Source organism: Tripterygium wilfordii, chromosome 3 (genome assembly GCF_013401445.1).
Source record: "Tripterygium wilfordii isolate XIE 37 chromosome 3, ASM1340144v1, whole genome shotgun sequence".
In the NCBI taxonomy this organism is placed as follows: Eukaryota; Viridiplantae; Streptophyta; class Magnoliopsida; order Celastrales; family Celastraceae; genus Tripterygium; species Tripterygium wilfordii.
Window position 1 is genome coordinate 640,072 of NC_052234.1, and position 13,551 is coordinate 653,622.

At 38.0% G+C, this 13,551-nt stretch overlaps 3 protein-coding genes across 9 annotated transcripts; 2 read left to right on the plus strand and 1 right to left on the minus strand.

The window, feature by feature from the left end:
- The first annotated feature begins 686 nt into the window (after nt 1–686).
- Nucleotides 687–7,261, plus strand: LOC119991584 (protein SCAI-like). 3 transcript variants are annotated; one of them, XM_038837931.1, is made up of 10 exons: nt 689–1,375; nt 3,376–3,582; nt 3,705–3,947; nt 4,439–4,505; nt 4,589–4,777; nt 4,915–5,006; nt 5,555–5,737; nt 5,820–5,956; nt 6,465–6,673; nt 6,750–7,261. In XM_038837931.1, the coding sequence occupies exons 1-9, from the start codon at nt 884–886 to the stop codon at nt 6,649–6,651; spliced, it is 1,797 nt and encodes a 598-aa protein (XP_038693859.1). In that variant the 5' UTR covers nt 689–883; the 3' UTR covers nt 6,652–6,673; nt 6,750–7,261. The 3 variants fall into 3 exon arrangements, 2 of the variants coding, with proteins under 2 accessions (XP_038693859.1, XP_038693851.1); XM_038837923.1 differs by having other exon boundaries at nt 691–1,375; nt 6,465–7,261; XR_005466230.1 differs by lacking the exons at nt 6,465–6,673; nt 6,750–7,261 and having other exon boundaries at nt 687–1,375; nt 4,915–5,010.
- A 341-nt stretch (nt 7,262–7,602) lies between these two features.
- LOC119991598 (probable NADH dehydrogenase [ubiquinone] 1 alpha subcomplex subunit 12) lies at nt 7,603–10,000 on the minus strand. Of its 4 annotated transcripts, none has more exons than XM_038837952.1 (2): nt 9,869–10,000; nt 7,603–8,412 (listed from the first exon to the last, which is right to left on the minus strand). In XM_038837952.1, the coding sequence occupies exon 2, from the start codon at nt 8,391–8,393 to the stop codon at nt 7,917–7,919; it is 477 nt and encodes a 158-aa protein (XP_038693880.1). In that variant the 5' UTR covers nt 8,394–8,412; nt 9,869–10,000; the 3' UTR covers nt 7,603–7,916. The 4 variants fall into 4 exon arrangements, with proteins under 4 accessions (XP_038693880.1, XP_038693871.1, XP_038693887.1 ...); XM_038837943.1 differs by having other exon boundaries at nt 9,873–9,992; XM_038837959.1 differs by having other exon boundaries at nt 7,603–8,397; nt 9,873–9,950.
- Nucleotides 10,001–11,225: 1,225 nt separating this feature from the next.
- Nucleotides 11,226–12,885, plus strand: LOC119991615 (histone H3.3). Of its 2 annotated transcripts, none has more exons than XM_038837981.1 (5): nt 11,226–11,311; nt 11,917–11,988; nt 12,085–12,161; nt 12,256–12,346; nt 12,450–12,885. In XM_038837981.1, the coding sequence occupies exons 2-5, from the start codon at nt 11,917–11,919 to the stop codon at nt 12,618–12,620; spliced, it is 411 nt and encodes a 136-aa protein (XP_038693909.1). In that variant the 5' UTR covers nt 11,226–11,311; the 3' UTR covers nt 12,621–12,885. The 2 variants fall into 2 exon arrangements, with proteins under 2 accessions (XP_038693909.1, XP_038693917.1); XM_038837989.1 differs by lacking the exon at nt 11,226–11,311 and adding an exon at nt 11,690–11,714.
- Nucleotides 12,886–13,551: the final 666 nt, after the last annotated feature.

The window sequence follows — 13,551 nt, forward strand, 5'->3', positions numbered from 1 at the left end:
TATTATCAATTCAAAATTCTTCGAGGTCTGGTAGCCGAGGTGGGTGAAATGATTTCTTTGTGATAGGTTGACTCAAGTTCGATATCCTTTATTGACACTAGAGGATAGATCGATGGAGCGATAATTTATAGGAAAAATAAAATTTAGTTAAGAGTAAATGAATCGATTCAATATCCTTTTGGCGGACCATACCGTTTTCATCCGATTTACCACCTTGTAAGTGGGAAATTTTTGTGAGAAAGGGTTTATTTCGTAAATCCACACGTCCATACACATCAACACTATTATCCGTTTTGGATTGTTGGATTTCTGTAAATATATCGGACCCGATTTCACCTTAAACCTAAACAAATGGGCTAAGTCTAACCCACTCAAACCTAATTCAGAAACATCATGTTACAAGTTTGATGCAACCTTCTCAATTAAAATGACAAAAAAAAAAAAAGGAGAGAGAAGATCTTGTGACTTGTGAGTAGTGAAGTGTATGTGCAAAATCAAGACGTTGGCTGTCACAAACTTTCACATGTTGTTGAAAGATCCATCCAACCAACTAATAACAAGCACGCAGACAACATACGCCTACACCACCAGCCCCCATTAAAAAGGTGAAACCGTTCGCGATGCACCCAAAATCTCTCTCTCTCTCTCACTTCCACTGCCGCCAATGCATTTCAGTGAAAGAGAGACTCAGACTCTTTAAAAAAAAAAAAGAGAAAAAAAAAAGCTATTAATTGAAAAATAAAAATAGCATCATCACATAACTCACAACCAAAGAAAGTCTACTTCTCCCTCCCCGTTCTCTCTCTATCTCTTCCGCTCATTTCCCGATGAGCATCAACTGCCGGTGAGAGCTGCACTCTTCCTGTCTTTCGCTCCGGTTTCAATGGCTAACAACAACGACTTCGTTTCCCAGACCTTCCGAGCCTTGGTGGAGACCGCGGACCGCAAGTTCGCTCGCGCGCGCGACCTCCAACCGTACGGACGGACACAAACTCACTGCTTCCAGAAAGTATTCAAGGCGTACATGAGGCTGTGGAAGTACCAGCAAGAGAACCGGTCCAAGTTGGTTGAGGCAGGGCTGAACCGTTGGGAAATCGGCGAGATCGCTAGCCGGATCGGTCAGCTGTACTTCAACCAGTACATGAGGACTAGCGAGTCTAGGTTTTTGGTAGAGGCTTATGTGTTCTACGATGCGATTCTGAGCAGAAGGTACTTTGAGGGATCGAAAGTGAAGGATCCGGGAGTGAGGTTCAAGGAGTTGAGGTTTTATGCTAGGTTCTTACTCGTGTCGTTGATTTTGAAGCGCTCGGAAATGGTGAAGTTGCTTGCAGAGAAGCTTGGAGCTCTTGTTGACGACAGCAGAGCAGCTTTCCGGGTAATTAGACTCATGATCTTTCTCTATACTGTGCAATTCATTAAAGGCAAGTATCAGTTGTTTGTAGGACTTGTGGAGTTGAAGTCGTAATGTACCTTATTTGGCGTTCTTTATGTGGTTTTGTTTCCTTTTTTACTCTTTATCTCGTCATACAGAAATGCAGGAAATGAACTTTGATGGAGTTACTTTCTTGCTTGATATCTTAGAAAATCGAAATTTAGGCTTATTTGGTCCAGTTGTTGTGGTAGAGTAAGTCGAGCTGGCTTTCTAAATGTTCCAGAGCATTAGAAATTGGAAGACGGAACAATTTTTTAAATCTGTTAAATAGTCGGAGTATTAGGCATATTCTCTTTAGTATTTGGGAGTCAAAGAGGAAATTTATAAGAAGAATTCTTTTTTGGCTTTTTTGAAAGTATTTGAATACCTGCTGAATCAACATGGTTTAATGGATGAAAGTGAATTTATAGTATGCGAGTGTCCCAGATTGGAATGTTTATATTGGTCTCATAGGGCTTGCCAGTGTGACAATCCAGATTCTAGTTTTGCTTTTCTACATTCCCCATCTTAATTTAAAACATAAGTATCTCTTCTTTCAATTACCATATAAAAAGGCATTATTATTGTCTGATCTGTATAATTTTACTGATCCTAAATGTCCTTTTGGAATATCTGATCCTAAAGGAAAGAAGTAGCTAGGTGGTTTTCGGCTGAGGTCAGAGATCACTGAATAATTAATGCCTTGAAAATAAGTTGAAGGGAAAAGAAAGAAAGTTTGAAGCTGGCATTTGTTTATTTAAAATACATAATAAGCTGTTTCTTTGAATCCATATGAGTTGCCTGGTTGACCAAGGGACTTTTAGGATTGATTGGGGGTCATAGATAATCCATCGAAAAACTAACTCTTTGATGGCCAATCCTTAAATTTTATGAATTCATTGAGTAAAAAGCCCAGTGGCAATCTCGGTGTTGGCTACAATATTACACCAAGCTGGGAGAGTTTGGTTTGTACATAAAGGCTAGTTATCATCTTTTCCCTCACGGTGTGAATCAATTGGCCAAGGGGATAATCTTCTAGCCAGAAGACCATTGTTCGAGTCTGGTAGCAAATCTGTTGTGATTAATCTGATTCTTTGGGTGAGGGGTTACTTCAATTGTTCGAATTGTACCCATGCATTAGCATGGAACCACAATGATGGCTCCGCTTACAAGGTTGGCCTCGCTACTAAAGAAACAGCTATTGGCCAAAATTGTTGAAGAAAAAGCAGATAACCGCCCCATTCAAAAAGAAGAAGAGAAAAGGCAAAATGTGGAAGCTTGTATTAGATTTTGTGGCAAGTGTACTTTAAATGATGCCTTCCCCATAATTGTCAAATTTGCTACATAACCAGGGTTAACAATTATTCATACATGTTAGTATCTGACATCTTTTCTTTACATTTGTTTTAGAAGTGATTTTTTATTCTTTTTATTCATACACGTTAGTCAATTCTGCATTTAGAAGTGTTTTTTTTATTCTTTTTAACGAATACTTGAATTCAAATCCTCTTCCCAAGCTTCATGAATCTTGGTGCTATCTAAATGGTTTCTCAAATTTTCTATAGCTCAATACCAGACTTACTGCATCTCAATGGTGTATGTGGCATCAATTCTTTTTTTTTTTTTCATGTGGATGCAGGACTCGTTCTGTGCATGTTATTTCTCATTTGTCAATCTCTTTGTTGTTTACCGGTATTGTTATTAAACCCCTTTACATTGATATCTATGATATTGTTGCAGCATAAAAACCTCTAAACTATTTCTCTTGGCGTTTTGCACCTTTTTTTTAATTTGTCTGGTGTTGTATTGTTGTCCTGGCTCTTTGGGCTGAATTCTCTTCGTGCCTTCTAATAATATTAATATTGCTTTTGCATATGAATGAAGTGATGTCTTCAAACAAATTGATAAATGGAATTGAGAACTCCAGCAGAATGTGTGTTTTTTTACATATTGTATCTTCTCAGGAAACCAATTTCAAAGAATGGAAGCTGGTGGTGCAAGAAATTGTTCGCTTTATGAATGTTGACACATCCTTCACGAGTTCCAAACCCTTGCGATATTGTGCTATCGTCGATTCTCATCCAGCTTCACTTCCGTATGTAGTGCGTTTCCATTCAAAGAAAATTCTCAAATTTCAAGATGCGCTCCTAACGAGCTATCACCGGAACGAGGTGAACCTTATATTGTGTTTGTGTCAGTGATAATATATTTAGGAGGTTTTTGAGTTCAGTAATCCAAAAATATTGTACAAAATAAAATTTGTATGACATGTTCAATGTGCTGTCCTTTTCAGGTAAAATTTGCGGAACTCACTCTGGACACTTACAGAATGCTGCAATGTTTGGAATGGGAGCCAAGTGGATCTTTCTACCAAAAGCGTCCGATTGAAGTAAAGGAGAATGGTGCTATGATTGATCATTCTGGAACTTCTGGAGTTATAGATATGAACTTGGCCACAGATTTAACTGATCCTTCTTTACCCTCAAATCCTAGGAAAGCTATTCTCTATCGGCCGTCTGCAACACATTTTCTCGCAGTGAGTTTCATGTTGTTTCTAGCTGTGAGTTTCATGTTGTTTTATTTTCTAGTGACATTATTCCGTTTGTAAAAACCAAATATGTTGCTGCTTTAATTCAAATAATTATGGTTTAAGTTCAGATGGCCATTCTCTCTTCATTTTTTCTTTTTCATTAAGTAGACTTCATGGGTGAAATTCTTTCTGGAAGAGTTGTATGTTACTTCTGAGTTTAAGTGGCATATCTTATCTTTATGCACTTTGACATTTTCCTGTTTTCATTGACTAGGCCCCACATGGTCTATAGTATTTAAGAGTTGCACGATTGCTTCCTCAATGATGATTTCCTCTATGTGCCATATCTTCCCCATTTACATTGAGGGTTGACCATTGATATTATTAGTTGGCTTAATACAACCTACGGCCTTTTACCTCTTATATTTTATTCTCTTTGGGATAGATATCTAACTATAAGCAAAACTTCAATCGTTTTCTGGATGGACATTGGACAGGTCATGGCTACTATCTGTGAGGAGCTCCCTCCGGAGAGTGTTATGCTAATATATCTGTCAGCCCCAGGTATTTGCTATTTTTTTTCCTCGCAAGGACCATTAACTTGTTTAGTATTTGCATTCTAGCTGATGACTTTTCATCGTACACAGGGAAGGCTAGTTGTAATAATGTTTCTCAGATGGAAATCTCTGGTGTATCGAGCAAAACTTCAAAAGAAAAGATTGTCTCTCGAATCTCGCATGACAAATGCAGCACACTCGAATCTCACACTAATGGGAAGGGTGATACGAATGAATATTATGGTAGCTATCTGTGGTTTGGGCCCAAAGGAAATGGCGGTAAGTGCCTAGATGACTTGTGCTCTATTCGGTTACTATTGAGGTTTTGAGGCAATACTCAGCTCTCTTTTATGTTCACTTATATATTATCATTGTATTAAGGCTCTTCTCTTATTTGAGCTACTTTCTTATTTCAGGGTCAAATAATCTCTATCCTGGTGATATAATTCCATTTACTCGGAAACCTATTTTCTTAATTATTGACAGTGACAACAGCCATGCATTCAAGGCAGGTTTGTCATAACTTGTGTATAACTTATCAGGCAAAATGAAAAACACTATAGTTTCAAACAGAATTTCTTGCTGTGCTACCAATATGATTTTCATTATTAGTTTCAAGTATGATTCTTTCTATGAATTGAGGATTTTCCAGCTTCCACTTTCCTTTGGTGCGCCCACTGTCCACGCTTCTTCCTTTGTACTTTTTTGATGACTAAATCATGTGATAGGGTTTTTTATATTTCTAAATGTTCTTATCTAATTTAATTTGGGTGTTAGCATTCTTTTTTAAAGCCTTCTGCATGAATTGTTGTTTTGGGTGCTTCTTGATATACTTTACATCTTTACCTGGACAGGTTTTTTTTTTTTGTAAACCAGAAGTGTTGAACCCATTATGTTTAAGGATGTCTCAAGGATAAAACTAAGAAAATATTTTCTCTAATGCTTTTCGCTTATCTAAAGGGCGTGTTGTTGCATCATTCATGTACTGGCTTATGAGATTGTTTGGGGGACCTTGCTTGTGTGCCATGTTTACATGTGAAATGTGATGATGGCCAGGTCCTACATGGAGCAGAAATAGGGGAAAGAGCTGCTATAATCCTTTCACCCTTGAAGTCAGCATTCAAGAACCAACTCGGTTCTGGTGTAGTGCATAATGGAAGTCAGTTTACCCTCTTCTTGACTGCTCCTGTACAAGCATTCTGCCAAATGGTTGGCCTCTCCCCTTCAAACACTGATGTGGTAAGTTGAAAACGTAAGCTTTTGAAGTCCCAAGGTTTTCTATTCTTGAAGTTGTTCTAATTTAATGAGGTTTTGCTCTTAGGATGTTTACAACAATGCTGAAAGCATACTCTCCACTGCCTTCTCTGCATGGGAAGTGATCCTTTGTACGTTAACTAACCTGGATTTGGTCTGGGCACAAGTTCTATCTGATCCATTTTTAAGGCGGCTTATCCTCAGGTACTAATCTTTCATATTAAGCAAATATCAGGTTTTCATAATTTTTCGTTATTTTAGTGTGCTCTACTAGATCTTATGGTGAACTGGAGTTACTCCAGCTCTATGAAGTGATTTTCTGGTGTTACATGTCTAGCTTTAAATAATTTTGTACAAAACTATATGTATTGTTTAGAAATGTTTAGTTTATAACTCATCAATATACTTTGGCATTTCAATCAATTAATTTCAATGTCTATATCTTACCTTGATGACAAAAAGGTTTTTTATTTCTTCAAGTGACCTGTTTTGTTTGGACACTCTAGACATCTTTTGTGGGGTGAGGAAGTATATGTGAATATGCATGCAAAGAGCATTTTCTCTCTTCCTTTTTGTTTATTTAACTATATATATATATATAGATGTACAGATATATATGAAAAACCTTTTTTGCATGCATAGATATAAAAATATGAAATCTGGGTTTGGGTCTTATGTTTTAGCTGAGTCAGCAAAATAAACTTATCTGCAGATTCATATTTTGCCGATCCGTGCTTTATCTCTTCTGCTCTCCGGAAGAGAGGGAACAATATTTGCCGGTTTGCTTGCCCCATCTTCCCCCTTCCGTGTCTCCATCATCAGACGTTGTGCGGTCTGCTGTCATCAGTCTCTCAAATCACCTCAACGTTGCTGACTGTTTTCGCTTTGACGACACATGATTAGGGCCATAAATTTTGAAAGGTATTTGTAATTAAGCATTACAGCATTCTGGCAGTCTGGTTCCTAGATTGAATGGGGTTTCCATCAAGCCTTGCAGCATTGAGACGTAACTTGTGAAAGGGTTCAAGCTGGCAATGAAAAGAGCACTGATTCAGTGTGGTTGCTCCTGCTTGTTTTATTGCAAATATGCTACCTCGTGGTGGTTTCAGAGCCTGCGTGCTGTAACGTCTGGTGGTTTGTTCTCTGTAGATGAGTTTTTATGGTGTGTTTTGAGCATTGCAGGATGTGTAGGAGGCGATTGTGTATAAAGCTAATTGCTTTAATGATTGTGGTAGAACTGTTTCGAAGTAGTACCATTTTTATCTTCTGGATGAGAGATTAATAGGAGGTCAGCAAGTGACACATTCTTTCTTTCCTTCTTTTTTAAAAATTTTTTAATACACTTTCAGCGGCATTTACACATATTCATGGAGAAGCTGCAAAAGAGGCAGGATGTCAAAGAGGGGAGTTCAGGATTGCTGAAAGTTTAGCTCTACACCTTTACGAAATGTATTGCTTTAGTTTCATATTTTGGTTATATTCCAAAAAAAAAGTTTCATATTTTGGTCATTTGCCTGGTTATTTTCTGTTCTTCTCTTCTTTTGTAATAAAGAAATTACAAACTTCAGTGTGACTAGAGTCGGAAAAACAAGTATTAAGATTGCAGTTTAAATTGTGTCATTCCACCAAAAACTGACTATTTCCCTCTATTTTTTCTTGATGGATTTGGTTTTTATTCCATAGGATTTGGGACTTCAATGTCGTTGATGGAAGAAATTCCTCAATTGGCCATTTTTCTAGGCCACAATGGTAAGAATGTAGACATGGAACAATACAAACAGCATCCCAGCTAACAGAAGCAGTTATTTAAACAACAAATAAAAAAACTCGATCAAACAACCTGCAAATCATTGAGAGCTTCTGCCATATCATGCAGACTTGGCTGAATTTTAATCGTCTGCAATGAGTGAGACAATAAGAACCCAATAACGACCCTAGTCTCGATCTTACTTCGCCTGAAAAGTTCATCAAAGCATTTTCACTATAGATGTACTGACAAAGCAACATGTCATAACTATTATTCTCATAATAGTTACAGGTCTTTGCTGATGAAAAGCATATGAAAAAATTTCATTGCAAAACACGAATGGTAACCTTATTCTTGGAATGGGAGCAAATTACCCAGAATTGCCAAGTTTTGAAAGGAAGTAGGGCGTTTGAGAAACTACTCATTCTTGGTTGGTTCCCAAGGCTGGTATCTGGTCCAATCTCTTTGCCCAGGATTAAGGGTATGTCCCTTGGAATGGTAGATGTACTGCTCACCCTCTCCGGAGAAATTCTCCTTGTGGTCAATTCCATACCTCTTGGGTTTCAGCATCAGCAGCTCATCACCTGTATGATCGGTTATGTGGTGTAGCCAACCATGCCACTCTGCTGGCACTTGAGAAGCATTGTAACGACCCTTTTGTGCGTATTCAACCCACCTGTGCCTTCCATGTTGGACCTCAAGATTCTGATAATACTTATTGCCAAATTTATCAACACCAACAAGCGTTGCCCCAATATTGTGAATTTTGGTTTGCAGGAGGTTTCCATCTGGAAGGCACTTCAAATAGCCTTCCTCCTTAATCTCCCGCCAGAAGGTGCCAAGTCCCTTTTGTTTGATCCCTTGCAACACGTTCTTCACCACCTTCAAAGCCATCTCTCTGGTTTGTGTAACGCTGTGTGATATTCCATTGAAAGAAATTGATAAGTAGAAGTTCTAGACATTCTTAACATGCAACCCGAAAAAATGAAACATAATAATTAAATGCACGTCTTGATACAGTGGGTATTTCAAATCCTTTTGTTTCAAGCCATTATGCACTCGGGTATATATGAGATAACTATATGTCACCAAAGGATATGTCCAACAAACCAATTACCAACAAGCAGCGCTATCTCTTGCATATGTCAGTGTTGTCATAATTACAATAAAAACTTCCTGCATATGCACATGAAAAAATACACAGAAAAGACAGTGTCATCTAAGCTAACATAAGGGAAGAAGTCTAGTAACCCTATTTCCATGGAGAGACACTAGCAAGTGATGGCTTCAGAGAACCAAAAATCAAAAAGAGTTATCAACCAACAGCGATAATTAACCATCCAAATCAGATAACTGAATGTCAAGCATCATAATATCCAAAATACAAACCTTCTTAAGAAAAAATAGATATACGTCATCAACCATCTACGATCCTAGTGCAAATAGATAATGTACATTTTTTACAACCTAAACCCAAATCTACTTATCCATCTGAAAAAGCTCTACAACAAATTCATCTTAAAACAACCTAAAAGATGAATGACCTTTGGCATACAGATAAATATTTAACAAGAACTTCTTAATTTCTAAAAACACACACACACACACACACACACACACATACATACATTTGTGCATATATATATATATATATATATATATATAATGTGCTTGACTACGAATGAATTTCCCTTAAGCCAATAAAAAGCGTCAACAAGTTCCAGGTTTTCACTACGAAAAAAAAAAGAGAAGGGTGTATCTATCACCTTACCATTTCTTCAATCCATAAGCATTTCTAAAAAAAACCAAAAAATAAAGTGATACTCAACTCAGTACACTCATCATATCCGTCAAGGATCATGCCCATTGTACACGCATAAAGTAAATATCATATACAAACACCCACCCCGTATTTACAACCCCAGTTTGTGCCCCTACAAAGAACCCACCTGGAAACACACACAGCCATCCCCAAGTATTTAAACACCTGCAGAACAGAACACCCATCTTGAAAACATACCCACCCCCAAGCATTCACATCAACCTGAAAGCCAACGCCTGAAACACTCACACCCATATATACCAACGCATCTTTAGCAAATACAAAATTTCAACAAGTCGCAGCTTTTCACTCATAAAAAAGACAGTTCATCTATCACCTTATCATTTCTTCTTCAATCCAAACGATTACGGCATCTATTCACCTACCCAGACTCACGTTGATCATCTTAATGAAATACAAAACCCAGAAAATCAAAATAAAAGCAAATGCAACAATATCTACCAAACAAATGTATATTGCAAGGTAAAGCATTTATTCCAACAAATCATATTGCGAAAAAAAGAAATGATCGGGTTAAAGAAGCCACCTACAGAAAGATCGATTGAGATTCTTCTCCACCACTAGCGCTTGAAGCTGCCGACAAGAAAGATCTCGATCTGGGGAAGACAAATTCGAGGAATAGTGGAGTCGTTTAGGATCTTTAGGTCAGATAGAGAAGGGCAAATACAGAATAACAACGACTGAGAAAGGGCAGTTTTGTCAAACCGTGAATATGTGGTCAAACGCACCGTGTTTTGGCTTGTGACAAAAGTCGTTTAGTTGGGCTACCTGCATTACTGTATGCATAATCAGTTATTCACACCGCGGTGAGTTCAAAGTTGAAGTTGGAGGAAGCCGTTTCACTCCTGAGAGCATCCACAGTGATACACCAAATATCCAGCACTTCAAAATCATTCTCTCTCTTTTTATCTATCCTACGTGGCACAATTTAATTGGATGAGTGAATCCCACAATATACATTATTCATCAACACTTCATACATTCCAACACTTCATACTCACTTTCTCTATTTTCTCTCTCTTCCTTTTTATCATCTCTCTCTTCTTTTTCATATCTCTCTCTTCTTTTCATCTTCTCTTTCTTCCTTTTTATCATCTCTCTCTTCCTTTTCATCACCTCTCTCTTCACTATTCATCACCTCTCTCTTCACTATTCATCAACTATATACATACTCCAACTCTCAAGTATCCTTTTTCCACAACCAAATTTCTCTCTTCTTTTCATCTTCTCTTTCTTCCTTTTTATCATCTCTCTCTTCCTTTTCATCACCTCTCTGTTCACTATTCATCACCTCTCTCTTCACTATTCATCAACTATATACATACTCCAACTCTCAAGTATCCTTTTTCCACAACTAAATTTTCAAGTGTAATTTTTCACCCATTGTGTGTATGTAGCACTATATTTATCAAAAAAGTAACATTTCAAGTACTTGAAATACACTCCATTATACCCATTGTGAACATCTAGCACTTAACTTATCAAGAAAGTATCATCTCAAGTACTTCAAATTCTTCCCATTGTGGATGCTCTGACATAATATGTAATTGATTGCATTTTTAATCGTCTAACTCATCTCGACAATTTCGACTCACTTCAGTTAAGAGGTCAAAACACGACACACCTCCCTCTCTCAAGAAATTCCATAAACAAATAAGCTCTACCCTTTATACAAAAAGTACAAATCAGTTCGCTCTAACCAATAAGAATCGACTATTGATATTTAACGATCCGTGTCATCACTGCAACTTTACATCGTACCCGTCCATTCCATCCAGAAAACACAAGTTATCCCCGTTTCAGACGTCCGATTCGTACAGAGAAAGCACAAGAGTTGCCAATTTTAACCGTCCGATCATCCTATCTGGCAAAGATTTTTCCTATAAATGCACATTAACCGCACGGCGAATCGAACTTTATTGCAGTTGGCTTGGAGAGAGAGACAGAGAGATTCGTGAAGAAAGAAGAGGTATGTTTTCTCTCCTTTTTCTCTAGCGACTAGGGTTCTAAATTCAATTTTGAATGTCTGTTAAGGGCTCAATTGGAGATTTTGATTGGTTCTAAGTTAGTGCTTGAATTGAAGTCAGGTTTAAGTCTCCTGTTGTTTTGATTCAGCTTGTATCACTTTTTCCCCAAATTGGCGATCTTCGTTGATTATATCTAGGGTTTTTGTGTGAAACATGCTAAATTATCTGTAATGGCATAATGAGTTTGTTTAATTTACTGAATTTTCTTCGTGGAATGATGCTGTTTTGCTGAATTCGTTACTTGGTGTTCTTGAATTTATACTTTTTTTCCCGTGCTTCTTAGGGTTATAGTGAGGAGAACGGTATTTCACTGCGTTTAATTCTTGGATAGAATGCATTCTCTCGGTACTTCTATAAGCTTTTCTATATATCAAAAAAATGAGTTTAGTATGGAGAAATCTGATGTTCATGATTTTCGTGATATAGGTTTTATATATCACATGTTGAACATACGAAATTATGATTTGAAAATTCGGCAGATTTTCTTGAGTTGTGAACGTTTACCTCTCCCTCCCTCTTTGTTTGTTAATTTGTGTTATTTGCGCAGATGGCCCGTACTAAGCAAACTGCCCGTAAGTCAACTGGAGGAAAGGCTCCTAGGAAGCAACTCGCTACCAAGGTCTGTGCTTTACTCATTGTTTGTTTGGCTTGAGAATTGATGGCAATTGTGCTTTCTTTGAATTCTAATTTCAATTTTAATTCTACATTTTTTCAGGCTGCTCGTAAGTCTGCCCCAACTACAGGAGGAGTGAAGAAGCCTCATCGTTACCGCCCTGGTACTGTTGCTCTTCGGTGAGTCAGATTATCCTTCCTGTGAATTTGCTAGTAATATTGATTAATAATGTCAAAGCTTGTCATGTGATGTGTGAACTCTGTTATTGTGCAGTGAAATTCGTAAGTACCAGAAGAGTACTGAGCTCTTGATAAGGAAACTCCCCTTCCAGAGGCTTGTTCGTGAAATTGCTCAGGATTTTAAGGTAAAAGATATATATAATGAAAGGGTGATTGTTCTGCAAGTCCAAGTATTTAGGGCACTATAGCCATGATCATAATGTGTGTTGTTTTTCTACTGTGATGCAGACTGATCTGCGTTTCCAGAGCCATGCAGTGCTGGCCCTGCAGGAGGCTGCTGAAGCATACCTTGTTGGTCTATTTGAGGATACCAACCTGTGTGCCATCCATGCCAAGCGTGTTACCATTATGCCCAAGGACATCCAGCTTGCTAGGAGGATCAGGGGTGAACGTGCCTGAGTATTGAAATGGGGAAGGATAGTTGTGGTTTTAGTTTTATGTGTTGTTGATTTGTTCAGTCAAAACTTGTTTAGGCGGGTAGACATTAGTTGGGTCTGGTAGAATGATGGCTTTGTAATGCTAAGGTTTCATAACTGGTAGTGTTTGTCTGATCAGAGACATGAATTTGTGGTTTTTTTTTACAGCTTCTACCATATTTTGTGGTACTGAATACTGATGCCTACTATTGTTTCTATGGAGTTTAGTGTTGCAGTTTTTACTTTAATTCTTGTTTGATATTTTGTTAAACGATTGTTTGGGCTTGAGACGTGTATCCGTGGAGGTTCGAAACCGGTTGTGATTATGTTGTGGGAAGATTCGTCGCCGGATCGAATTGCCTTTTTGCTAGGCAATTAGGTGGCAGCATATTCCCGAGGCATATTCATATGCTCATTCTTGTTTTTATTGGGGGAACGTCGGTTTGCTTTGTCTTTTGTGCTAGTAAAACTGTATACGTTTATACTTCATCATCGTTGGCAACTGCCACCTGGTTGGCTTCTATGTCAATTCTTCATCGTGTAAGTCTTATTAGAGCCCACTCTTCCATTGTTATGGGCCTGGGCCAGCGAGACTGTGACGTCTTCTCTCGGCTTTGATTTGGTGCAATACGTGGAATGGAGATGACGGATTGGAAACACTGTTGGAACTCGAAACAGACAAAAAGGTGTCGAGGCAACGTTTAGAAGTAGTTGAGAGGAGCAATAAACTTCATTGATTCAGAAGGCAGTTCCAGAGGATGAATAGACAGAGGCACACTAGATGCTTTTATGGCTTTCTCGATTTCCTCCTTGTCCAAGATCATCCTTAAACGAATCTACAAGATCATCCTTATATCATGCTGAAGGTTATGAAAAGTTCTCAATCAAAACTCATCAGGTTATGGAAGGCAAAC

Coding starts and splice junctions, on each gene's coding strand:
- LOC119991584 (XM_038837931.1), top strand. CDS start 884: ATGGCTAACAACAACGACTTCGTTTCCCAGACCTTCCGAGCCTTGGTG. Junction 3,583..3,704: donor CGAGCTATCACCGGAACGAG/GTGAACCTTATA, acceptor TGTCCTTTTCAG/GTAAAATTTGCGGAACTCAC. Junction 4,506..4,588: donor AATATATCTGTCAGCCCCAG/GTATTTGCTATT, acceptor CATCGTACACAG/GGAAGGCTAGTTGTAATAAT.
- LOC119991598 (XM_038837952.1), bottom strand. CDS start 8,393: ATGGCTTTGAAGGTGGTGAAGAACGTGTTGCAAGGGATCAAACAAAAG.
- LOC119991615 (XM_038837981.1), top strand. CDS start 11,917: ATGGCCCGTACTAAGCAAACTGCCCGTAAGTCAACTGGAGGAAAGGCT. Junction 11,989..12,084: donor GGAAGCAACTCGCTACCAAG/GTCTGTGCTTTA, acceptor ACATTTTTTCAG/GCTGCTCGTAAGTCTGCCCC. Junction 12,347..12,449: donor AAATTGCTCAGGATTTTAAG/GTAAAAGATATA, acceptor ACTGTGATGCAG/ACTGATCTGCGTTTCCAGAG.